The sequence below is a fragment of the Micropterus salmoides genome, unplaced genomic scaffold (genome assembly GCF_014851395.1).
Source record: "Micropterus salmoides isolate LMB-PRFRI ecotype aquatic unplaced genomic scaffold, ASM1485139v1 Ms_hic_scaffold_23, whole genome shotgun sequence".
Classification (NCBI taxonomy): Eukaryota; Metazoa; Chordata; class Actinopteri; order Centrarchiformes; family Centrarchidae; genus Micropterus; species Micropterus salmoides.
Window position 1 is genome coordinate 16,189,093 of NW_024041484.1, and position 27,875 is coordinate 16,216,967.

Here is a 27,875-nt window from a genome sequence, read left to right on the forward strand (position 1 = left end):
TGAGAGCAAGAGTCATGTTTTTATTATGGAAAAAGGTTCACTTTTCTTTACAAAACACAACACATTATCTGCTACACATTTTCTATAATTTAACTAAACATTACAATCATCAAAAACATCTAACATCATTTTAAGAAGCTCTCTCTGTGTCAAACTCATTCTGCGACAGTAATCACAACCAGATGTCCCTGAGCAGAGAGAAAAACATATATATACACACATATATATATAAAAAAAAACATTTTTAATGTAATTGTCATGTAGCCTATCTATGTGGAGAAATCAGAGGGTGGGCTACTGTGACAGTGATGGCACAGTGTTGGTTTCACATAAAAACATTTATTAATAAATTAAGTTTGATCATTTGATCACATGAAGTGAAACACCTTCATTTGACACAAGGAACACAACACACAAGTGAGATCAGTTCTTGCTTGGCACAAGAGGCGTAAAGACCTACTACACGCTTTGGCACCGCTGACAAGTTTTCTCATGATCAGTTTTACAGTCATGAGCATTTAAAATGCACCAGGTGCAAACAATCTTCAGTTACTCTGACCACAGAATGTGACTAGCTATGCGTTATGCTTTTACCTGTTCTTTTTTAATTGGTTGGAGCATTTTACTATACAGCGCTGTATTAGAGGGTGGTACCTCAAGATGTCTTTGCACTGGCATGCTTTTAATGTTACGCATTTATTGTGTTAAGAGTAAAAAAGAAAAAGATCAAAAACGATGCAGCAGAATCAGAGATATTGGCTGTATTCGTAACCGCAGTGTGCAGTATGTCATACTATATGGGTTTCATAGTAGTATGCAGTATAAAACTGTTTATTCGACTTATTTTGCAGTACGCTAGGCTTTGCAGATTGCCGGTTTTGGCAAACATGTAAACAATAGGAGGAATATAAATAAGTAAATGTTAATTAAAATGTTATGAGTACCACTTATAAAACAACATGACATACATAACTTTAATCCAACACTGAGGGATATTTTTGTTATTAGGGACAGAGCAGTTATATTCCTCCTTGTCCACTACTGAGTGTTTGCCTTTTCAACAATGACCAGTTGTTGAGACTGCCTGATTAAATAAAGATCACATTTTTAAAAAAGTTGCTGTTGTGACCGTTCTAGCACTTTGAATTATGGGACACAGAATGCAAGGTAGACTGGTCCGATGCATTCTGGAGATTTTTTCCGAATCAGTATCCGGGTATTTTTGGCATATTCCAGATTTTACTTTTGTTTACATACTCAGTACTACATTTAGGTCAAATCAGTACATACTAATAGTATAGTAGACCGTTTTGAATAGGGCCATTGTCTTGTTTTATTCTGTGCATTCTTCTTCCTTGTCAAAACCTGGTACCTACATTACCCACAATGCAACTCTACTACAGACATTTCTGTCAGAGATGCAGGCGTGTTATATGAATAGCAGCTAATGTAGCCTCAAACCGCTAGTCTAACTTCACACCCCCAGATTTTCATTTTCAAACTTAAAGTTTTAAGACTCATCTGACCCCAACTCAAGTGACATCACTTGAGGCAACTCAGACGCCCTCTGCAGGAAGACTTTATGTAACTTTTTTTCCACCCACAAACGTAGTGTGTGAGGAGTTCCCCTCCAACACAAACCAGCTGAAATGTGTCATTCTCCCATTAGCGCTGACAACTTTAAAACCCATTCTGCAGAAATTATTTAAATACTTTTGCTACATCCTCATTCAAATTAAGTGCTTTAAAATATACCAATTTTTTATTGATCTCAAAACTTTCTCTTTTGGACTTTGCAGTTTTTTGCCTTTGACTTCAGTGCATCATTTAACAACTGAGCATTACTTAAAACTTAAGTGAAAACTTATTAAGTGAAAAATAAAATGTGACTCTTAGCTGTTTGAGCCACCATACAGCACTGGTGGTGACACATCGCACAGAACTCACACTTGAATCCCAAACATGCCAAGCATCAAACTGTCTTTCACAAGCATCACAGGACACAGCTCTACAGAATTTGACTTTCCTGTCTCGTAGGAGGAGCTTTTAGCCTCCAGCTCTTTCATATCCTGTCCTGCTTCATTCTCCGGAGGACACTACATCATCATTAAGGGAAGGGAGTGCAGCAATTCTCTCAGTTCAAAGGTCGCTCTTCTGCATCCCAAGCCCATGCCTAATCCTGAGTCCCTGCCTCTCCATGATGTTCCACAGTTTGCGCAGGTTGGACTGGGTAATGACATCATCAGGTTTGAGCTGTAATGCACGCAGGTAGTTGGCCTCTGCCTCGGGAAGTTTCCCATTCAGGTGGAGGATGGCACCGAGGTTCATCAGAGCAGCTGGATACTAGGAAAGGGCAAAGACACAGTGAGAAAAGGGTCAGAACAATGGAAAAGGAGGCAGAGTGGTGCAAAATGGGTTTTAAAGGTCTTAGGGCGCTGACTTACAGGATTACTGTACTTGTGGCAACTGTGTCAACCTTGAAATCGGTCAAGGTCCTATTTGGACAAACTATTTTAATCTTGCCCTTCTCAGTTCTACATTTGACAGAGACAGTTATGTGAGACACACACTCACATTTTAGGAAGCTTGCCAGGCTTTTTATGGATGGTGGATTAAGGCAAGGGCTCTAGTGAAATTTGCTTAAGGCTATGGAAATCCAATATGCATTAAATTAGCCCTAACGCAATCTCACAGCACAGTAGCAGCCATGGCCAAAGACAAACGTGTGTCCTTTGGCAATGCCACAGTGAGAAAATAGGTAGGTACAGATTGTGTGTGAAGTGAATATTAAGTATTTACGATATGAATGAACAAACCCATTTAGAGGTAGGTCCTATTTAATAGAATACCATCTTTTGAAGTTTTAAATTGAAACCATCTGGCCCTGAATAGTGTAACAGTCATGGAAATCTACAAAATCCAGGTCATAGACATGACTCTCAGCAAGCCATAGCTAACGAGCACACCCAAATCTCATCCTAAAAGTTGTCGGCACCTCATCCCCCAGAACTGGCCTTCTTCCCAGGCCCGTGTCGTCACTGCATGACATATGGTAAGCAACTTGGAAACTAGTCCACAGATTTTCTCTCCCCAAACACAACTGTTCGTCTCTAAACGCTGATATTTCACTTGTTTACATTCCACTTATAAAGCAGTGTTAAAATACTTGCATTGAGAGTGTGAGCTTGTTTTTCCAACGTAATGTATCTAATGAGTGCTTACGTAGTTGGCATATTCCAAGTAGTGGCCTGGAGGACCCAGGACAATTAATTAATGCAGTTTAACAGAGAGCAGCTACAGTGCAGTTCTGCCATTTTCCGTGGGTTTGTTTTTCTCACCTAGTGCAACAAATGGATGTATCAAGCAGTTACATTTCAAAGTCCTCCAAACAGTTGTTCTGCTTATTGTACCATTGAGGAAATTTGTGAGCAGCCGAGACATACTAAGCTAGATAAATGATGGTCCGTTTGTCATTCTAAACAACCGGATGATATGCAATACAAGGACTGGGCTAAATCATTAGAAATGGACCCCTGTTTATGTGTTCCTGTGCACAGGAAAGCAGCCAGAAAGTAATCCAGCAATTCTTTGTGCCTTTCTATTGACTGAAACAATTATTTATGAAGTTACTTACTGTAATTATCTTACCCTTGACCTTCAGCAAAATGAAATATACAGTATTTTCAAGATAGAATCTGCCGGTGATATTCAGCTTTTGAGATGCACCCTGCCCTATGAGCTACAGTGAACCACTATCACAATGGTTATAATCCTTAAACATTCACTCTAGACATCTTTTAAGACATAAAAATATTGTCTGAGTTTATAGAAAGAGAAAAAGGGAAATAAAAACACTCAACATTTTTGACATATTTGGCATACAAGAAGAGATAAATGAGTAACTGGCATGGGGACTTTGGATTACAACTTAGAAAATTAATGTTTCATTTCACCATCTCTGTTAATTTGCTGCTAATGGAAACAGAACATTCTACTGCTCCTTCACAATAAAAACATTCAAGTGGCAAAACACATAGTGGCTTTTATTGTGAATATTATAATTTGATGATAATTTGCAGGGACCAAATATTATAGCCTAATTAGCCTAATCAGTCTTCATGCTCAGTTTCTGCTCAGAGTACAGCGTTTTCTTTGAGACAAACCTCTGAGTGGTGTAAATAATGGACTTTTCATTGTGTGCAAAACTCTACTTGCACCTTCCTTTGCCAGCGCTGAATCTTTCGTGATCTGAAAGCTATTGGATTAAGTTGATATTTGAGATACTGTCATTCACTAGGAAGACGTGTGTCAAATACAAGAGATTCTTTACTCATGACAAAAGAAAGCTTAAGCGCATCTAAATGTGCACATGAAGGCTCCCAGATGGTGAATTATAATGACTGTGACTTTTTTTACAGAATAATATACAAACACATGGCTTTCCAAATTAAAAACGGACAACCAGAATTCTTCTCTTCTAGGGTTTTACTCAGCTTTTAAGGCTTAAACATGATATAAACAGACAGGCAGTCCTTATCTTAAAAGGGGCACATACTAAAAAGCAGTGTTTCCCAACCAGTAGTTGTTCCCTGAGGGCTAATTCTGCAGTTTCCAGGGGGTATGTGGACAAACTAAGTAGCTCAGCTAATTTGACAAAAAAATAATTAACTACCTGAACACTACATGTTGTCATTGAGAGTGCATGAAAAACAGTTAGCTAGCAATCAGATCAGGTCTAACAGTTAGCTTAAAGTAATACAAACATGTCAGCTAAAAGTGTGTGAATAAACAGTTGAACTATAAATGTATGGTTGAAGTAGATAGATTAAAGTAATGGATACATTGTTTAAATAGTTAGCTAAAAAGTGAAAGACATATTTGGAATACATAGCTAAAAATACTGTAATAGATAGATAATGTAAAAGTAATGCATAAACAGTAGAATCAGTTAGCCAAAAGCAATGGATTAAAAGTTGAACTATACCAATATCCTACCCATACTCATGGATAAATGGTCTGGCTTTTGCCAATTCCAGTGATAGTAGTAATGCAATTGACACAAACCTTTAATTCAGTTCAACTGTATGGAAGCACTTATATCACAGCCAGTATCAACTCAAAAGAACACATTTGAGCATGACGGGTGAATGCCTTGAGTTCATCCGACACAAAAGGTAGGGAAACACTGCACTAAAGGGTGTGGCAATATAATACTAGTTACTCCAGTGTAGGGCATGAAGATGAATGTTTAACCCTCTCTCTCGACTGAACTAGCAACATAAGTCACTGAGTAGACTACCATGACAAATGACTGCAGGAAGCTCCCAGTAGTTCATGTCTAAAAAACACAGGCTGTGACTCTTAAGTTACCTCCCCGAGATCAGTCCATGCACCCTTTTCCTTTGAAGTGACTGATTCATACTAGGCAGAAACAGGATATAATAGCCCCCCAAGTTCCTCAACCGCATGTGCTGACATTGAGAGACATGATATCCCACGAGGTTCGGTCTGTCTAACTATACTGTGATGATCAAGTATTTACTCTGAAGCTGAATGTGTGAATTCAATATCAGGCAACGGTTACCACTGAACTCTTTCCTCTGGGATTTTTGTGTTTGCATAAGCACATCAAGGCACCAGTTCACAGCCATGAACAGAGCACAGTTTCCATTTTATATTCAGCTGTGTCGCTGTTTGCCAGGAACAACAGTAATGTAACACACTGTCAGAATGATGGGTAATACATAGTATGTTGTAAATTGAATTTACGGTGCAGGCGTGTGTGTGCATTTCCATGTTAAGTGCTAGCAGGCCCACCAGTCCAGGTACTTACATCTGGTCTGAGGCTGGCTGCACGCTTATACTGCCTCTCTGCTGCTTCATTTAGACTGGCCTGTCTAAAGAGAAAGAAACACAGAGATAAAAAAAATTAGTAAAATGTGACATAACACAGTTTATATTAATAATATTGTCCTAATTCAAATTCCTGATAATTGTATTCATTCACAATTGCACAGCTAATCATATGAATTACTATAATTAGAGCCATTCGTTAATTGTGTAAATGCTGTAAAATGCCTCAGTGGTGATTTTACTTAGAATTTCCTTTGGAATAGTCAGATTAACATAATCTTCACAATGAATCTTACTAAAATGGTCAGGAATCAAGCACACAGTACGTTGTACTCATTTAGAGCCTCCTGCCTCTGTGTATCACAGTGGACTGTGCTTTATAACAGGCAATACATACATTGTGTCTCATAAAAAGGCGGGATGGTTGCACTGTACATTATTTATCTGTAAAGGGTCTACTGGAAAAACTACCTTACTATACACTGAAACTGAAATCTCTGGGACCACCTGAGAGGGTCTCGAACCCCAGATTAGGAACTTTATATTTTTATTGCATACTTAAAATAAATTCTGATTGGCTATAAGTTTTATTACTCATTAACAATTATTTTACACCTAACCTTTTTACTACGCATTAAGATAATTTTAAATTAATTTCTGTAACTTACAATTGCTGTATATCTCAGAGGTCACACGCCTCTTGAGCAACTAGGGGTTAAATGTCTTGCTCAGGGACACACTGTGTCTCACAGTGGATTCGAACCCGGGTCTCTCACACCAAAGGCAAGTGTCTTAGCCACTGTTCCATCACCACCCCAATAATAATAAAAATTAAGTATTATTAAGTTACTGTTTATTCCTGCACACAAAGATGTTTCTCGCCAAGCTAAAAACATGGACTTATTTGTATTCAGAGACTAATCAAACTAATGAGTCCATACTGTAACAATGGCCAACTGATGGTACAGATCCATCGTTGGCTGCAGGAATGTTGAATTTTATTTTTTACAAGCTTGTAAAATACATTTCTAATAAAATCATTAGGAAACAATGTTCTGTGTTAAGGGATTCATTTCATTTCTTTGTAATAACTGTGATAATGCTGCAGTGACTTACTTTAATCTTACCGTCCATTATGCCTACCTTATTATTTATCAGAGAACGATGGAAATGGATGTTCCCTTACTTGTTACAGCTGGGTTTATAAAATGGCAACCGCTCATCTGCTCCATACATACAATTTTATCCAAACAGTGCATGAATCGGACATTGCAGTGCCAAAGTTAATAAAGCCAAGGAAACCACTCTTTCACGACATGGTAATTAATATTTATAAGACTATGACTCGAGTAAAATATGCCATGAGAATGCATGCCATACTTTTATCACGGATCAGAGGAGTTCAAGACTGACTATCACAGTCATCTTATAGCATGCTTCCTTGGGCTTTATTTTGTTTGATTAAGTGCTGGAGAGTCAATAAAGAAGACTGATAAAGACACAGGAACTCAGGTTTTAAGGAAAGTAACATTAGATAGAGGGAAATGTGTGAAATGTAGGCCTGGCACATTCAAAGTGGTCAAACTGGATTGTTGGGTCATTATTATAAACCTGGATATGGTCATATTGGAGGTTTTTAAAAAAAGCCAAGATTTGAAGCTCACCTTTATTACCAGTGGAGCATTATAATTTTTAAATCCAACTAATGACAGCTGTGTGTCATTAAACCCTAATTAGTTTATGTCACAGTCAATCTCAGAAGAACACAACCAGTTAGACCAGAATATGGCAAAATGATCTGTCACTTAGATTTACTCTTACGGTTTCAAAAAGCAAACCTCAGCCAAACCCTGAGACTTTCAACTTTTTATAAATCCTCTGTGGTGTTGCATTCAGATGGATGCTAGAGAGCAGCGATGACTTTCCCAGATATGTAGAGCAAAAAGGAACGAAGGCACATCGCTCCAATATTTCCTCGAGTTGCTAGGAGTAGAGGACATTTGCAGTCCCTTTTGACACGTTTGAAGGCTTATGCGTTTGTCTGTGCACATGCTTGCCAAACTGAGGGAAAATTCTCCAGTGGCTTCTTTACAAGCCCTGGGCTGAAACATCGCTATGATGGACTGATACTGTACTGCTGTATATGTGTTAGACATAACAGCTTTTATGGCAGCTATTTCCATAGAGAGGACATTTACTATTCTATAACATTAGTAGTAATTTATATTTCAAAATATGGTTATTAAATGGCAGTGGTACATGGAAAAAAAAATACATACAAATGGGGAAGCAGCACAGCAGCAAACTCTGTAAATACAGGATTTAAAAAACACCTCAACATTTTTTCTGTACTGTGCTTTTTCAAGTAGGGAAACTCCACTTGCGAGCGGTGGTGTTGCGTGTCAGCAGTTTAGCCAACCTGAGCATGTGAGCTGCACTGAAGACCACATCAAACTCTGTGCTGTCCAACTCCGCAGCTCTCTCCGCCATCTCCGCCGCCTCGCCAAGACGAGACTGCTCCAGAAGAAACTGACCTGGAGAGAGGGGAAGACACAGGAAGTGCATTTATATCCCTGACTTTTTCCCCTCTAGGCCCAACAAGAGGTTGACAAATTGACGTACTATTAACTACTACTGTGCCACTACCGAACCATTAGCATGGCTGTAGACTCTTTGTCTTGTTTATTTGCAAATAGAGGGTTTGGATTTTGTTTGTTTTGTGCCATTATTTACAAGTTTATGCTCCAGAATCACATTGTGGCAAGCTGATGAAAGTGGTATTGACCTGACAGGGAAAGCTTGTAGAGAAGCTCTGACAGACAAAGATGGGGATCAGTGGAAAAACAAAGGAAGATGAATGGAGGCAGTGAAATAGAGGAGTGCCCCAGGAAACACAACAAGGAGGCAGAGACAGCAAGAGAGGAGTAAGACAGTGAAAGGATTTTTGTTTTGCTTGGCGTCGTTTGAGAACACAGATGAGATGGAGGGGATTCTTGCGTTTTCCTGTGGGAGTCTGGCCACCTGGAGGGCACCCACAAGTGCCTGCCTCCGTGGCAATAAATTAACAGGCGAGCCACAAATGTTACTGAGTTTCTGTTTCCTGTACTGAAAGCTAACTGAATTTGACAAAGTGATTAGACACCAGACAATTAAAAAATGGATCGTATGCAGGACAGTTTGCATTAAAATGTTTTACTGTGAACAATGGCAGGAAAGGGGGGCCTTGCTTTAGTTATCACCCTCTGTGTCCTCACTTCCTTGCACTCTCATGTGTGTGTCTTTGTGTGTGCATCCGTTGTGTTATAATGTGGGCAGATATTATCGCTCCTTACACACTCCCACCTGGAGCTCATAAAGTGAACCCAGGATAGATAAAGCAGCCAGATTTGCGATAAAGGAGGTAAGGGGACCAGCCCAAATAAACATTAGCAAGTAGCAACATTTAGCAAGAAGCTACAAGATAACATTGGAAAAAGGAAATAGAAGAGAGGCAGGGAAGGGGAAACAGCTTGGTCCAAAGACAGCAATGCGACCCCCCCCCCCCAAAACTAAACTCAATCCCCAAGATATCCAGCCCAGAGAAAGCACCAGGAGGAATGGAGGAAGATAATGAAGAGGAGAAAGGGACAACACACAATGGTGCTTTCCGCAAGAGGGGGCAGGTTTAATTTCCTATGAATATCCTGAAGATAGTGACGTGGAGCAGCAAGGAGCCTATTCCTCCAAACTGATATGAAACGCTGTATGAACAGCAGCACTGGCGGAACGTGGATTCATGTTGTACTCTCTGGTACGAATGGTAAACAGTGTACTCTGATCCTGTGTCCTCACTCAGATAAACATAGCATACATGCCTGTTTGTGTGTGTTTGCACCATCTGCGAAACCTCAAACAGCTTCTACACTCCCAGCACCGATACCAACAGTAAATCAGGTGACAGTACATTTCAAGCAAATTAGTTACTGTGGTGCAGGGAGTGCTAAAACACGTCCTGCAATCATTTTTAGGGAAAAACGATAAAAACAAAAGGATCGAGAGTGTTTTACAACATGAGCTGTAAGAGGACCTGGTATATTTAATGACTGGGTCTGAGGGTGACCCTACAAAGTCTCAAGGCCACTGCCTAATAATCATCCTGAGTACAGCTTACTGCAGCAAAGCCCGATGATTACAGTAAAGCCTGCAGCACAGGTTTGGATTACAGGCAATCAGGTATGTTATAGGTGGTAGAAAAGGGCTTTGTCAACAATAGAGAGACATTTTTTGAGGACAGAGGTGTCCAAATTTTTATGATTGTAATGTCAGTTTTCAAACAGGCTTTGTTAAAAATGTGAGAAGGGAAACCTTTGATGTCTCTTCTTACCATAGTGCATGTAGCAGTTTCCTTTTCTCGGGTCTAGTTGAATAGCTCTCAGATAGTACTTCTCTGCTTCTGTCTTCTGCCCCTAGAAGGAAAAGGAAGGAGGAGGAGGATCATTGATTGCACCCGATATGCGAGTTGAATTTTCTGTTGTGAGAAGATTGTGTTTCTGTAACATTTCATTTTGTGCAACGACATAAAGGCACACTTTGACCTTAAGTTTTTTTTCGTTTGTTTTTGACCACTCATACTCAATACAAATGTACTAGCTTCACGGGTATACACGGCACCTGACACAACCAGAAGGGCAAGGCCATCACCGAATAGGGCTTAATGGCTGATTGAACACATGATTGCATGCTTGGGTTAGGTTGTGATCTGCGTAGGCTTTTGACTACGAGGGCCATGGCTTCATTTAATTTTGTCCCTCACACATGAGTACAACAAACAAAAGCCAAAAATGAAACAATCCAAGCATGGAGTGTATATTATGTACAAATTAGTCAATAGTATGGGCAGAATCAATTGTGATTATGAAATATTATGAACAGAAAACAAATTAGCAAAATGTCTAAACTTAATGACACACTTAATGAGCCCTGAATGTAACAGATACACATTTCTGAACGAGGCAGAAGATGAGTGACAGCACTTCCAGATTATTTAATTAGAGTCTATGGTTTATAATAGTAAACGAGAAGAAAAGTGAAAATTTAAATTGCAATATAAATATATAGCATGCGTACTGCATTGTGCGTGCATACTGTGTCACAAACGCGTACACATGTAAACGCACCACAAAAAAAGCTTCTATTTTACTGTCTCTGCTCCGAGTAATTTTAGAACAGTGACATGCATCAGCTGAGGCACGGCAACCCTGCTGTTAAGTTTCATTAAGTTCAGCAGGAAACTGATGCTCATAAAGAACACAGTACCTCACCTCCCATGTCTAACCTTTACAGAAAAACCTCCAAAGGGGGTGTGTGTGTGTGTGTACCTAAAACCAAACTAAGACATTGCTTCTGTGTGCACGAGGCTCAATTTCTCCACCTCTTTTCTTTCATGCTTCAACACTGATTGCTTCCATATTGCCAATGGACTTGCCATGCAACAAGAAATGAGAGGACTAGGCATATTAGGCTTGCTTCATTAGCTTTTCCCCATGCCCGCAATCGCTCTAAATGAATGAGCGAATATCGTAGGGCCTAGACGGCTTATTTCACATTTTCTTTGGCTCTTTCCTCTTTACATTCAATTAAACATTTTCCCCGGCCATCCATCAGAACTGCAAGTAGAGTGGTTCAGTCTAGTGGGGTTGGAACAAGTTATCATTCACCAGATTTATGAAAGACATGAAAAGATTTTACCAAAAGACGATTTTGTGATGTGCTCTTTTTTAAACTTATTTATTGCTGTGTATGCACTCCTCCAGTCCACACTTTTACCACCTGTACTCCTCTGTTTGTGAATTATTGAGCGGTCTTCCACAGTGAGAGGCAGTGGTTAGTGCCAGTTCTGAATGCATCTAAATACACAGCTTAAATTCATAAGTCAGCTTAGTGTTGACTGACCACAACTTTTCCCAATGCACACCACACCCCTTTGACTCCAGCAAGAGATCTATGACCAACAGCGGGGCTCTAATGTTACACTAGACTCATTTGGAAGCACTATGACCTTGGTGAGAATACAGCAAATTAGTGGCTTCAGGAGTTGCACTTGGTATTTGCGGAGGGATGTGGATGGGTTCAAGACTATCAGGTTCCAGCTTTTATTATTGTGTGGATTTACTTTTAAAAGAAGAATGAGAGTGTCACCTAGAAAGTTTCAGAGAAAAAATAAAGCACATGTTTGGGTGAGAAACAGTACAAGACTTCAGTTTGATCTTTCCTCCCCGCATCTGTATTGTCAGTTGACTCCAGCAGGATGGCCAAAAATGTAGCCGATGGAGTGATTCAATAAGGAAGGAGAGTAATTGCATTATAAGCCTGTCCACTGGCCCATTGTCCGGGATCCATCCAATCTCCTGTTCCTAAAGCCCTGTAGTAGTGGAGGGGGCCTCTCTGTGAGGCAGGGCCCTGCGTGGATCCGGAGCCCTGAGCCTGAGGGAGCACAGCAGATGTCCAGCCACACTGGGCGACTCTAATCTGAACCTGCCCTTTAGGGGTGTGTGTGTGTGTGTGTGTGTTTGTACTATCTATATCTTCAAATATTTCAACAAAGAGCGGAAATGATCAGAACCAAGGTTTAAAGCCTGTGAGGTTTGCAGCTGCAAGTGTGCAAGGCACTGCAGGTTGGTTGTGTCCTTACTCAGCGCCCAAGGCCATGGAAGGGAGGAGGTAAAACATCTCTAGAGGGATTACAGAGGGCACACAGTTCAACTCCCACATCTAAACTTGAATCAGCTGTGAACACATCTGTTGTCAAATAAGTGTGTTTTTGTTTTTATGGAATGGGAGAGGCGGTGGGAGGACATTTTTCTTTGCAGAGAAAACTTGTTGTGCCCTTGCTGTCTCCTAACACTCATGCGTATATACCGATACACACAGCGAAGGACAGAACACACACAGCTAATCTGGAACTCATCCAATCACAGAGGGAGAGCTTTCATCTGAACTTCCCACATCTGTGACCTTCAGACATCAGACATGAATGTATGCAGCTACTATGTAGATATTTGGCATCAGTCCTGGTTACAGGCTCAATCAAAAGGTCACAAAAAAAAAAAAAAAAAAAAAAAAAAGGTATTTATTGGAATATTTCTGCCTTCAGTGCGTCATTCACACTGTGTAATCCTCTTTTCATTCAACTAGTAGTTCTAGAGGTCAAACACTATATTCATGAAGGCGTCACAAATCCTCTCGTTGACTCCTGATCAGGGGAGAAGAGTTTGTTTAGCATGCACCTTTCAGAGTCAGGAGCTCGCACCTCATAACAATTACCATAGTTCTTAAGGCTGTGCAAAGGAATCAATAGGATGGGTTCGCCTTGCTCCAATGTTCCATAAGTCACTCAATATGCATTATTCATCGCTCCACTCTGCCACTTCAAGTCCCATTTAATTACGCTCTGCCAGGCAGTGAACCGCTGCAGTCGTTACTAAGATAATGCTTTGGCTTGCCTCATGGTTTTTCCCATGTGGTGGGTGTGTAGTAACGGGACTTACAATGATGGACAGGAGTTTGCCATAAGTGAGGTGGGCAGGGATATGGTCAGGCTTGGCCCTGAGGGACTCTTTGTACCAGTGGCCTGCTTCCTCCAGCCGGTTCAGCCTCATGTAGGCCTCTCCTGCAACAAAATACAGATCAGGAGTCATAATTTTATTATTGGCATGCTAGTTACAGACAGAACTGATGTTTGTTGCTTTAAGTTTCCTCTGGATATGCTAGCCAGGCTAAGGCGGGAGCAGATCGTGACAGCGTGCAGAGGAGGGAGTCTTAGCAGGTGTACAAACACTCATTGAACAACCTGTTTAAGACAAATTTGGCAAAGCTCTCAGCTTCCCAGTTACCCCAACTTGCTGGTCTAGTTTATTGATGTTAATATTCCTTGTTGCTTGATAAAAAGTATTAACACTGCTTCTCAAAATTTTTTGTTTCTAACAGGTGTAAGATAGATAAACTACGTTGAACTCTGCCTCTCATCCATAGTGTCAACATTCCTCACATGCTGAAGAAACACCCCACTGTAGTTCAATCTGGAAAGCACACTCCCTAAAGAACAACTGTTGTGTTTAAAACTATGAGATTTTGTTTGATCTGGAGGACATGCTGTTGGCCCCCGCAGTACAATGACATCAGCTTTGACAAAGAATCCCCTGGACATCACACTAATGTAAACACTGCCCTCCCTCCACCTGACAAAACAAGTCCAATTCTCATTAGCTTGTCCAAGACATTTCTGTAGACATCTCCTTGCAATCTCAACTATGTCGTCTAGATGAATTTTCAATAATGTAATTAGTGTTACAATAACAAAGAGAGGGATGTGATTTATTACACGGTTTAGCGTCACTCCTTGGTAAGAGGACACAAAGTCTGCGCACACATTTATGAGCTACAGTGTTGAAATAAAACTCTTCTAAAGTTAATTTCAATTTATTGAATTCAATTTGAAGCTATAATAAAATAGAAGAACATTAAAAATGGAAACAAATATGTAAGATTGATCACTGAAGCGCAAGCCAAACGTTTCCCAGGGAAGCATTGTTTTACTTACATAAAACAACCATCACATTGTTTTTCATAGTCGATACAAATTTAACTGTATGCATCAAATGGCTATGTTACCTCATCAAAACAATAATTAGCATTTCAAAGCAGTTATCGCCACAGTAGTGACTTTTTAATCCTGCAGTTTCTGCATCACAAACAAAGATTCAGGGCTCCAACAGAAACTTACCCATCATGTTGAAAAGGCTGTGTGGTGCAAAATGTCTGGGCATTTTCTGCACCGCTTCCCTATAAATAGACAGGGCCTCCTGTAGTGGAGGGAAACAGAGTTTTCGTTTTGCATCAGCAAATTGCAGCCCTTTTATTTGATGAGGGACTCGTACTTGGTGCAAAGCAGGCTTCTACACAGTTTCCTGTTCAATTCTAAATGGTTGAGCTTTCAGTCCTACATTAACGGATAAGTGGTGAGTGGTTAAATCACAAGTGATCATAAAGTCAAAGCCATTGTGACAAGCAAAAAAAACAGTTCAGTATTTTAATCTAGTCTGCATATTCAGATCAGCAATCAAGCAAACGCTTTGTCATTTCAGCTCCTAAAATATTCCCATGGCAACACGCTAACCTCCTGCAGGCCCTGCTCATGGAGCAGTTTTCCCAGGTTGTACAGGCAGCTTGTGACGGAGCTCTTGTGGGCATGGGGGTCCTTCAAGTTCTCATCTGGAATGTCGGCACACGTCAGAAAGGTGCGTTTGGCCTCCTCCAGGTTGCCCTGGTTCATCAGTATGATTCCTGTGTTCAAGTAGGCCGCTGTGAGGGGGAGGGAAAGTTATTAAACAGCACCAGCTGCCATCAAAAAGCAAACAAAATGCAAAACACAGGATTAGAACCTGCTGTGACTCACATTCATTGATAGGTGTTCTAATACACAGACAATGAAATCTAAGTCATTGTCTGATGCTTATTTTTGAATTTTTATATACACACACACACACGTGTATACACACACATATTTTATATCTCTCTCCCTCTCTCTCTCCCTCCACACATATATATCTATATACACACACATATGTGTATAAATAATGCTAATTCACTTATAGATCCAACTTTCTGGTTTATATATATATATATATATATATAAAAAATAATCAATACAGTAAAAAAAAAAAAAAAAACACTGAGTAGTTAAGAATGGACAAAATGTGCAGGAACTACAAAGTTAGTTGGGGAAGATGGCCAAAAGGACACAGGGTAGAGGTCGAAAGGCAGTTAAAAAGTAAGAAAGAAATAGAAATAAATTAGGCTGAAAGGAGATTAAGATAAGGAAGAACTGAAGGTGACTTATCAAGTTGAAAAAGCAGTCTGGAAACCTGTCCTCACTCATAAAATCGTCCTTGTTACAGTAAAAGAAGCACCCTCCTCATGCATGCAAGCAGTCAAGTGTGAGATTGAATGTCATCATTTCGCCGTCAAGCTGAAATAGCCTGAACACGGTCCTCCGAGTGACCATGTGGCAAAAGAAAATCTTATTCAGCATTTAAACTGGACCATGATGGTGATCCAAAAACAGACCCTTAGCTCACATTTAATTAATCCAAACAAAGACTCAAAATGAGAACATCTCATCACTGATAACTCTTCCTCTCAATCACGACCACTCCAGTCATCATGTATCAGCTATCTTTAAACTTTACTTACATGCCAGTGTTGGCCGACTCCCAATGGCCAGTTTGTAATAATGCAGCGCTTCTGAAAAACGTTCATTCTCCTGCAGCAGCAAGCCACTAACAGACAAAAAGGAAAAATGTGAGACATTTTCACAGCACCATAAACTGCACAACAGAGGATTTTTCTTGTTCATGTATATCTGTGACGGTAAAGTAAGCTTTGCCCAAAATTACAGCATGTCAAAGTGATGAGAGGACTTTGGCTAAAAGCTAAGAAATAAAAACAGAACAAAAAGCTTCTGTATCTGTTATGCAATATGCCAACACTTAACCCCAATTTACCCAACCATCCCTCATTTTCAAACAGCATCTCCATATTAAAGTGCAAAACGCAAAAATGCAAAAACACCATCATTCGGTTTTCCCTTCTCCCTATGCTGCTTTGCCAGCTTCCTGGCACCCGTAACTTGAAAGACAGAAAAACAGTGTCAGCATTAGAGCAAGAGACATGGGTCTGCTATGAGGTTTTGGCACCTTTGACATTTTGTGTTGCAGGATGGGAAGTGGCTTTGTGTTCTTCCACAGTCCCCTCAAAGTACGACTAATGAAATCAGTAGCAGAAGGTACACAGAGCCACCAGGGACACACAAAGTTATTTTCTCTTTGTCACACTCTTGCATCACGCTTAGCTCTGCGTCTCACCTGCTTCTTTCCTCCTGTATTAGATCTATTTTTGCCTTCTTTAAGTTCTTTCTGTCTGTCACCCTCACTGTCACTATGCCTTTTCTCCTGCCCCCTTTCTTGTTCTGCAACTGCAATCTCAAGTGATGGATGGGAGGAATCTGAACTCGTTCGTGTCAGGACTTCGCAAACAGGAGGCGGGGGGGAACAGGGCATCTTTAACACTCACAGGTTATACAGCATGTCAGCCATGTTCCCTCGGTGGTGCAGAGCGTTTCTGTATGCCTTCTCCGCCTCCGCCATCTTACCCTGGTTCTTCAGTACGTTCCCCAAGTTTCCCCAGGCTACAGAAGACATGTCAGTCAAAAGTTGCACTTTCAGGGTGAAAAAACACAATGCTGGTATTCATTTAAAAATAGAGATTGCTGTCAATTTGCCAAAATGCCAAAAACATTTAATAACAAATAATTACGAAAACCATGTGCAGTTATACTGCTTGTGTTAATTGATGTAATATGAATTTAAATTACTTCTGTATTTAAACTAAACTATTCCAAAGCCAGTCCTGCATGAACGAGCAGAAAGTCATCCAGCGGTTTTCTCTGTGGGATTAACTGTGTTGGAGTTCCCCAAGCAGAAATGTTTGTTATTTTCTCGCATACCTTTCCACTCTTTGCACCTTTAAGATGATGAACAACTGACTACACTCAATTTCACCCAGCTTAAGGATGCATTTAATGCATTGGTGGTTTGATTTTGTCAATGGTACAAGAACTTATAAAATACAGTGTTACTCTAAAGGTGCTCTGTGGAGTTTTCTTGCAAGTCATTTTTACATTCAGATTTTATCAAAATGCATTGTGTGAAATCTTGATGTCTAACAAATGTATTTGCTTCCTCATAAAACATTTATAAAGCTGATATTTTTAAAAGAATGTTTTAAATCCTACACTGTTCATGTCAAAGTTTCCTAGCTAGCAGTCTTCTTCCCTTTCTTAGTTGGTGTATCGCTTTCCTTTGCCACTACCAACTGTCAACAAGTGGAATAATGTGAAGCCATCCTCAGGAATGTGTAGCACTATTAGTGGCAACTCCACAGTGTACCTTGCCATAAATGACACGGATAATGGTAAATGCTAGCACACAGCGTAAAAGTACCACAAAGACAAGGCATTAGGTCAGCAAGTTGACGTAATATCTAAACGTTGCTGACATTAGCTAACACATTAGCAACCATAAGCTACTAGTTGTATAAGGGCAAGTAGGCTTTTGCAACAACATTTAAGTACATTCAATTGGGCAATTGTGCATTTTAATGCTGATGAATCAAACTTCTCATTTGTAAAAACACATTTTCTTAATTCAAAAAGGTTATACTGTGTTGCTTTAAGTCAGCTTTTGGTGCTTGATAGTTTATAATACTCAGTGCTACGCAGAGATTTCCGTCATTACTCAAAGTTGGGTTTGATACCTATCCTATTGATAACTGGTGTCCTTCTCTTACCTTTAGCAGGATTCACACTAATCCCAGACTTGTAGAGATTCTCCTCATTGCTCCAGTCCCTGTTTCTTTGAACAGTTCTGACTCCATTCAGCAGCACTAGTCCCGTACAGAGACACAATAGTAAGGCCTTCCAGCCTCTAGTCCTCAGTCTGACATACAAGGTTCTTGCACCGGTAGCAACCAGTAAACTAAAGCCTATACTGGGGATGTATAGTACCCTCTCGGCAATTACAAAACCTACATAAAAGAATAGGTTTGTGGCTGGGATGAAAGGCAATGACATGATGCCTAATGAAAATAGTATTAGGTTTTCTGTAGGAGGAAGGGACGTCCGTGGAGGACAGTGGTGGATTCCTGCTGACCCATTCAGTGCTGTCTTTGGTGGCCCGTGGTCTGTGTTATGGTTTGTGTCAGGGGCATGGTAACCATTCCCATTAGTGATTGATTTCCCATTAGTGACATAGGCTTTCATAATGGTCTCCTTGGCTTTCGAGGTGGGGCTACGAAGGCCAAACAAAGCCAGGAGGACAAATCCACCATAAAAGGCAACAGTGTGAAGGTTCCTCCAGTCGGCCAAAGACCTCACCAAGGGCACAGCGTCCATGGACCAATCGAAACTGAGCTTGTCGGGGCAGAGTAGGAGCCAGGCGTTGGCGGCGGGCAGGTGGAGGAAAGTTAGCGTTCGAGTGAGAAAATGTGGCGAGTCAGCTGCAGGGTTGTCAGAGTTGGAGAAGTTGGGAGGCTTATTGCCCATCCAGTAGAGGCGAGCTGACAGCAGAATCACTCCCCAGGAAGCCAGCACACCGAGACTCAGCAAAACACTAATGTTCTTTTTCTAAAAGAGAGGAGAGAAAAATTCATGCTAAAGGAAAACACCTAAGTCAACATTTGAGTCCAGAAGAGCTTAATCAAATCTGCAATATTTTGTCCGTGTTCCAGAGCACCTGAATTTGTTTTAGAAAGCTCTTTTAATACCTGTCAAGTTACTCAAGGTCTGGATCAGAATTGAATCAGAGCAGCAATGGCCCTGTAAATGTATATCTGGTCTCTATAGACAACAAATTATTATTTGATTTATCTTTGAAACTTCAAGATGTATTGTCCCCCTGTTATATAGAAAGAGAAATCTATGCAAAGCAATCTCTGGAATGTTTTTGATGGCTGCATGGGGCATAAACCGCACTCATGTACAATTATACAGTGCTTTGTAACACTAGCATAGTTCTTAAAATTAAAATGCACCACAGCCAGAAACAACACAGCTCTGTTTACATGAAAATAGTGAAATATGACATATTTAAACTGTTGAAAGACACACTGGGATTTGGACAGCTGTGTGCGTCGTAATGGGTGTCACTTTCGGTCAGCAACAATGTGACTGTTTATATCAAGAAATAATGATTTTAAATGGAATGTGTCATATTCAAACTGGTGAAAGATGCATTGTTTTGAATTTCCCATTTGGTTTGCCAGTGCATTCTTAAATGTCTAGAACGTTTTATTAAGGATAACAGGGGAAAATCCAAAAGTCCAAAATCAAAGAAAAATCAAAGTACTTCCATCTAGACGTGAAATAAAAATTTCTATAATTTCCACACTCCTCTAACTTCTGACCTAGGTAGGGTAAACTAAAGTACATTTGAAGCATGAGAGGCTTTCTTCCAAAGTCTTTCCTTGTTGCCCGTCAGGGTTGTGGTGAGTGCGACTGGTAATCAGCTTAGGACTCATTGTGTTGGTATGTAGATGCTGTTTACATCGTATAAGAGCATTAATTCTTCAGCATGGTCACCATTAGGGTCCTCTGTCACGCAACACCTTTAAACTAGCTGTCACATGCCAACAGGACGCTCACTGTAACCCCAACCGAATGTTCTCTTAAAACCATGTTAAACTCCTAATGGCTGTATTGATACACACTTGGAAGGAAATACAGAGGACATTTGGTTGGTGAAGAAATCAGGAAAATCAGTCTTTGATGCATAAATTAGATTCAAAACCAGAGACAGGAACTATGTGATGCTCTCCGGGGCCAAAAGTGTAATTCATTTCAGTTGCTTCACAACGGGCTGTATAGATATCTGTAAGGTTGCAGTTTGAGTTCCAGTTACTAAGACGTGACAAGGTTTTATGATCACATCTCCTTGACCCTCTTGGCCTTGATCACTGGCTTGTTAAATGACATTCGCCAGTGACTACAGTGAGAGAAATAGCCGTAGCCGCGAGACTGACAGCTTTCTGTCTGTCCGATGCTCTGATGGGACATTTCTTCGTATACCACATTTTGATATGATGCTTTCTGAAATCAATTACAGCTTAATCTAAATTTAGTGGTGTGTTTTTGCCAAGATTAAGCAAATCTTATGTCATTTCTATCATTAAACGCCGATTTAACTGGAATGTCATATAGGCAAAGACTTACTGACAGAGACAGTCTGGCGCAGTCCTGACCCCAAAAGTGCTTGTTTTTATTATTCATGTTCCTCCCAGAGTTTACCTAGTGGACTAAATATGACATAACATCATGAGTGATGATCACAGAGATGCTGCTCACTTCCTATTTTCCAAGCCCATTTATTTTTTCTGAGCACCAGTGTAATATGAACTCTATCTGAACCTGTCCGGGGGGAATTAGATCCGTGTGCATACACGCACGCACGCGCACTTAAATACTGTAAATGCTGTTTATACTTTGTATCATTATTGCGCAGGACAGGAGAAGTTTACACATTGGTGGTCTAGCGGTTGTGTTATCAGGATCAGCTTTGATATAACTGATAATCACCATCACAGCCTCTATGACTCAAAGTGTTGGTCTAGTATAGCCCTACTTTTATTTTTATCTCTTAAGCGAGTTTGCTCTACTATAGTATATTTAGACACTCCGTTTAATCCACTCTGAATGAATTGCACAATAGGCAGATAAAATCTTTTTTAAAACATACACAGAGCACAAAGAACAAACTTTCATTTGTCTCATTAAATAAACTTTGGAAATGTTCCCCCTCTTACTATATGCACTTTCAGCAACCATGATAGAAAACCCAAGTTATCCATAACAAACCGATGTTGGGATTGGAATAAGAGGTTTAGCATTGACTCGCCTGACGAATTGGCTCCAGTTGATTTCTCTGGATCTGAAATGGAGAAGTAAGCTGAGGTGTAAGTGTGGGCACAGCTAGTTCCAGAAAGTCATTTGTCAATAGTAAAGATGGAAAAAGGGCCAGTTGAAGGAGTTCAACATTTTGGTGCACTCTGGGAGGCAGTGAGGAATTAAGAGGGGGGGGATTGGATATTGATTTGGATGCTGAAAGGTGGTACACAAAGGATAAGAGAGAGTGCCTTTTACACAAGAAGGGGGATGTGCTTATTGATGAATGAGCCCATATCACGGGAGGAAATCCAATTCTGCTTGTTATCAGAAGATGAGCCAATTCCAGCAAGAGTCATTTGTGATATTTAGGTGAATGAGCTTCATTTTACCCCTCGCTGCCTTGTCTATTTCTAAGTCGTTCCTTAATTGACTCCCCAGTCAATCACACTTATACAGCTCAAACTGCAAAATTGATTCCACTTTTCATTGATGTGTGACCACATATTCACATTCTCAGGAGCAAATAAGTGCAGTTTTCTAGCCAACCTAACACGCACTTTTATATGTGCTTTAAGAAGCAACAGGTTGCAGGTTGGTTATTAGAACAGGCATGAAGTCAAAGGATTGCTGGTTTTATGTCCTGTAAGAGTGGTAGCCAATATTTGCTGAAGTCTGAAATTACCTTACCTCTAGTCTCTTCTGCAGTTGGTTTAAAAAAATAAAATAACAAAAATAGATCTTCAATAGCCCAACATCACCCACTAACACCTGAATTGCTTTAAAAAACAAAACAAAATCTTTAGTCTATCTACTTAGTTGTTGATTTTTTGCTTCCTAACAATTCCAGCATACATTCTGTGGTCAGAGGAATAGTGCCAGGGCACTACCCTGACTAACTCAGCCCTTAAAATGAGCTGTTTTGTGGCAAATTCAGACTACAAGGTTCTCTACTGTACACTCATTTTGAGTAAGTGTTTAAAGTGACATCTAAACTAAAGACACACATCTGGATATTTCTTAGAGCTTTCTCGTGGTGCATACTGTGACTCCTAGCAAGAGAAGCACAGGTGTAACTAATCACATTAACGATGGCTCTGCCACATTCAAGTGTGCTAGTTAGCTAGCACTGACCTAATTAAGGTTATGAGTTCCACCTGTGTTTGACAAACCAGCCTACTACAACATTAAGGGTCTAGTCTTGTTAAGTTAAAAGGAAAATCTCACAAAGTGCATTGCAGCTGAGCATTTTCTACTTTAAACCACCTTTTATAAAAAGGTCATCACAGCAAATGATCTTTTCACGCTAGACTCATGATCAGGCTGATTTCTTGGCTTAAACCAGAGAACAGAGTGTATTTTTTCAACCTGGTCTTATTCTTGTATTTTTGGCTTGTGTGCTCGCACAAAAAGTGTACCATATGGCAATTTGCCCAGGACCTAAATATGAACGTAGTTAGCCACAATAGCTAATCCAAGGGGGTATGTTCTGTGTTTACTTTCAGTTGGATGCAGCGACAAGGATTTGAAAGGATTTATGCAAAATTAAAGTTTTTCTGGAATGCTAAGAGGCTCACATTGCTTCTCTGTTGTTTTGTCAGAGTCCCGTTTCCCCAAATCTCTACAACTCATGAAAGCCCTGCTGCAGCTCACGCAGAAACCTGGACTGAGATTGTTGACAGGCTGAAGTCTTGCACGCTGTCTACAAAGATAGCTGATCAAAGCAGGGTCGCCTGTGGTGTTAGCTTGACATTTAAAGAGCCTCCTGGTTGAGTAATGCAGATCAGTGTTAAATATGGTTCAAGACAACACGCACAAAGTAGCCCTCTGGATTAGCTATTGTGGCTAACAGCATAAACTTGCCGGCTACCCATATGTTGTTTCCTTAAAACTCTTCAACAGAGGTGGTGTGTGCAAAGTTAGCTTCCATGTGAGGAAAAAACACATTGTTATCATTGGGAAAATGAACCACCAAAAAAACCAAATGGCCCAATAAATACCAGATTAGTTTCAAGTTTTCAAGGTTTTTTTTTTTCTTTAAATTTCACTGTTACTAAAATTAATTTAAATTCCTGGGAACTGGTTTTAGCTATGATTGATTGGCCTTCATGAGATCTGTGTGTATCCATGCAGGACAGCTGGCATAATCCCCCGCCAACTGTCAAACGCAACATCCCGCTCGCTCCAAGCCTTTGAACCTAACGCTCTTCCACATATCTCCTCCACTTTGGATCCTCATTTGGAAATTCAGTGTCAAGTCCTGCAGCTTTCCCTCTACTACGGTTTATTGTCTTTCAGTTTATTATCCACTTTCTTTCCTGAATTAACCCTTCTCTCATGCTCTCCATTTCTCTCTTTCCTCACATAAACATAAAGTATTAAGCTCCCAAGCCTTCATCTTTTAACAATGCCATTCATTATTAGCTCTTGTTTTATTAATCCCAGAAGTGTGTGGTCTGCATGTTGACACTGTGACATGCAGAGTGTTTAAAACATGTCTGAAGAAACAGCGGGATATGGCTGACTTCATACGTGCACCGTTTAAAGCTGCTGTGGTATGACGCAAGACAGCAGGGGATCGATCTTCCGGACTTTCCTTATTAAAGTCATGTCCAATTAAAACTGCCCGTAATTCTTTCCAGCACACTGAGCTGATCATGCTTGGGAATTGATCCTACAACATGTTTAAGAAATTTAAATTCAAATGTTCTCTGGTTATTCTCCAAAATCTACTTATTGTAACTATTCTTTAAAATGTTATTTAAATATTAAAAAGGTATATTTTATAAATCATGTTAAGAAAAAAAATCATTAACAAAATACGTCTGAATTGAGGTTGGAGCTTCGTCAACTTACGGTGGAGCAATTCTTTCTCAATGGCATGTGCATGGAAAGGCCTTCAAACTTTTGGACGTACTGTGTTTGCAGAAGACACATATCCAGCAGCGCTAATATATGATGCATTACCAGTGACGTGCTAAATTGTGATGAAAGGTACAATGAGGCATGCATCCACTTCTTTTTCCAGCTCTCAAATGTGTTCTGGATTCTGCTGACTTGGCACAACTCACCGAAGTCATCAGACAGCAGCACCATGGCTGGCATTGAGAAGGTTGACTTTGACAGAGTGACCTAATTACCCCATAGTTCTCTTCATGAAAACCCTGCTGCTGCTGGCACAGAGACCTGTAACGAGATGGGTCACAGGTTGAAGTCTTGCGTGCTGTCCACCAAGGCAGCTGATCAAAGCGCTAGTGCCCCAGTGGTGTTAACTTGACATTTAGCTTGACTCCAAGAGCTTGGAGTAATGAAGGGACATCAGTGTGAAAGGGGTTCAAGACAACATAGGGATCCTTGATGCTCTTGATTAGATGTCATGCATCTAATTTATCCCTGTTGGTCCCTATTCATACCCACTTGAAAACTTTCATCAATTGATTTGCACTATTGAAGATAATGATGAACAGCTTAAATGTGCGTGCCAAGTACAAAAATACAACAGGCTTCATACAGGAGCCACATGTACAAACAGATTAGTTCTTAACTGACATGTACAAGTGAGGTTCCATGTACACTTCAAATATCTTATCCGGATAAAATCAGCATGTGAATTTTAGGTGTGACTTAGCCACATACTGTATGCGTCACCGTTGGCTGGATCACAAATCTGATTGCCATCCGTCTTGGTTTTCTCAGATTTCCCCAGTGTTAACCATACCCGAGCCCAGAGTGTAGTGGGAATGCACCTGGAGCTATATGGTGACTTGTGTACTTCAGCTTTTTAGTTTCAACATATATCACTTAGCAATAACAGCTAGCTGGCTAACAGCCATCTACACTGGACAAAATTATAAATGCAACACTTTTGTTTTTGCCCCCATTTGTCATGATCTAAACTCAAAAATCTAAGACTTTCTCTATGTACACAAGGCATATTTCAAATATTTCTCAAATATTGTTCACAAATCTGTCAAAATCTGAGCACTTCTCCTTTGCCGAGATAATCCATCCACCTCACAGGTGTAGCATATCAAGATGCTGATCAGACAACATGGGTATTGCACAGATGTGCCTTAGGCTGGCCACAATAAAAGGCCACTCGAAAATGTTCAGTTCCATTGCACAGCACAATGTTGTTTAAGATGGTTTGCTGAATCCGACTTGGAACACTTCTACGAGCAAGCCTTATTTTTATGTAACACAGGTTTAGGATAAAAATAAGAAAATGTTCTTGCTTGAGGTCCAATGTCTAGATGTGCCAGAAAGTCTGAACATGCACTTCTTCCGGCAATCCAGTTCACCCACGAATGGAAGCTAAATAAAGAGCATGCAGCAGAACTTGCAACAGAGGGTTTCATTTCACAGCCGAATGCTTCTGCTACAGGATAATTGGCGCAACATTCTTCAAGCCGTCAAGATGGTTACACTGAACTTAACCTGCGTGCCTGCAGCGGTCATTGACACAAATGATGAGGAGGAGTCTGTAACACTTTAATTGCAAGAACACAATCAAATCCCTCTATTGTCCACGTGCCTCAAGTAAAATGCTATCTCTCATATCTCAGGTGCACAGATTTAAGTTTCAGTAAGAAAATCCAATGGAATATGTATGTTTAAATTTCACACCTTTTTATTTAGAGACTTTACTGCAGGACTTTATCTGAAAGGTACATCACTGATGTCTTTGTTATTTAGTCAATAAATGCTTGAAATCGTTGCTCAGCAGTTAAACATCTTTAATTAAATCAATCTTGTAGAGAGATGTCTGATTTTTTTCCTACTACCTAACACCAAAAGCTAATTATTTCCCATGGCCCTGTCTAAAGCCTGGAACATGTTGTTTTAGCCATTGACAGCCAAACTGAGAGTGGGAAGACATTGTGTTCTTATGATCCTGGCACATAAGACTCATTCTGCCTTCTTGGTAGGCTGCAGTGCAAACACCACACCTTCCTTTGTCTCCATCTATCACTTTCTAACTCTCCCTCCGTCTTACCTTGTCTCCTTTGAAATCTCATCTCAGTCTGATTAGGGAGTTAATAGGATGAGAAATGGAGCGCTGGCCGAAGCACATCCGTCTCCTCAGCCCCGCTGCACCTTATTTGCATTTCCTTATTGTTTGTGGCTGCTGTGATGCAGCAGTCAGGTAATGTGACGTGCAGGATTTATCAATCTTTTGCTTCATTGTGGATGAAATGGAAAATTTTCATTTGAATGGAAAACATCACTGCATTGTTCTCCTCTCCGACTACCATCCAGTTCAATGGCCACTGACTGTGCCTCAGTAGCAGAAGCCAAGTCGTCCATTCTCAAAGTTCTTTTAGGGTATAGGAGGTGAGAAAGACCAATAACAGATAAAGGAAAGGAAGTGAGGGCATAGTTTCCCACTCCCTCGCTCATTCTCTCTGTATATCCTTCTCCCTCTTCTGTTCCCATGCGTCCCTGAGACGTCTGGCTCATAATCGAGAAAGCGATTGCCCCCGTTGCTGGCCCCTGCGCATAACGAGCTCCCTGCCAAGATAACCGTGACTGGGGCAGTAGAGGAGGGCATTGCCAGAGTGATAAACGAGCCAGATGTGCTGGCGGTGGCGGGTAGCGCTGTGGGGCTGGCACCAGGGCCTGACAGGCTGGCACAGGGATGTTGGCCAGGGTTATTGTGTCTGGGGCAGAGAGGTGGAGGCCTGCTGATGATATCCCTGCTCGCGATTGTGATAAATACACAGGGAATATGTGATTTTTCATAACTTCTAACAAGAACATGGGGTGATGAAATCTTTCAGACCATAATGCAACAGGCTGGAAGCAGTGCTCGATTTTAGGTTGTGGTTTCATTTCCAAGGCTCTGTCTCTGCTGTCTTTATACAGGGGCAGACGAACAAAGGTTTCAAATGTTTATTTTCAACATTTCATTTTTCATCCTTTCAAGTTGAGACAGTGAGAGGTAGGTGATTTAACAAATGTAACCCCCCGGACTCACCTGGGGTCAGTTAGTACAGACTAATGCTGTGCAGCCAACCCACAGAACTTTATTTTAATTGTGGGCAAGAATTCAAGGTTTCCAAAGATAAATATGTCATTTACAAACAGTTAGGCCCCGAATCATATTTTACATTTCGCTTATCTGGAAGCAAAAGATCTTTAGTTGCACAGTTGAGATCTGGGGCCTCATTTATAAAAATGTTCTTAGATTTATTAACTTAAGATCATAGGCATCGTAAGGCTTGGGAATATTTATAGTAAAGACCCAGATTTCAAAAAGATTTTTTTAAATTATAAAAAATAGCCTATAGCCTACTTATCTATCATGCATCAAAGCCCTTGAGAATAATATGATATTGTTGGGTCCTCTATCCAAGCAGCAGATCGAACGTTACTCTGCACAAAGAGAGAGAGAGAGTGAGCAATGGTTACAGCTTCAGGACTTACAGCGATAACTAAATTGCCCATAGCAATAATTATGATAAATAAATTTTAATATCACCGCTGTTGTCCCTTAGTGTCTAGTCAATGTATTTGCCACACAAACTGTTAATATTTGTGTGGATTTTTT

At 40.4% G+C, this 27,875-nt stretch overlaps 1 protein-coding gene across 3 annotated transcripts in view; it reads right to left on the reverse strand.

Moving 5' to 3' along the window:
• The window catches only part of LOC119918122 (protein O-mannosyl-transferase TMTC2-like), a 78,484-nt gene continuing 50,609 nt past the window's right edge, over window positions 1-27,875 (reverse strand). The window contains exons 1-11 of one of the 3 annotated variants that reach the window (XM_038738667.1): window positions 24,397-24,433; window positions 18,238-19,072; window positions 16,963-17,077; window positions 16,084-16,169; window positions 15,008-15,192; window positions 14,615-14,693; window positions 13,380-13,501; window positions 10,217-10,298; window positions 8,273-8,387; window positions 5,834-5,897; window positions 1-2,343 (exon numbers count right to left, since the gene is read on the reverse strand). In XM_038738667.1, coding sequence (XP_038594595.1) covers window positions 2,140-2,343; window positions 5,834-5,897; window positions 8,273-8,387; window positions 10,217-10,298; window positions 13,380-13,501; window positions 14,615-14,693; window positions 15,008-15,192; window positions 16,084-16,169; window positions 16,963-17,077; window positions 18,238-19,072; window positions 24,397-24,405 — 1,896 coding nt within the window. In that variant the 5' untranslated portion in view covers window positions 24,406-24,433 and the 3' untranslated portion in view covers window positions 1-2,139. Of the gene's footprint in view, window positions 2,344-5,833; window positions 5,898-8,272; window positions 8,388-10,216; window positions 10,299-13,379; window positions 13,502-14,614; window positions 14,694-15,007; window positions 15,193-16,083; window positions 16,170-16,962; window positions 17,078-18,237; window positions 19,073-22,015; window positions 22,323-24,396; window positions 24,434-27,875 lie in introns of those variants that run through there. The other 2 variants (XM_038738668.1, XM_038738666.1) reach the window with 2 other exon arrangements.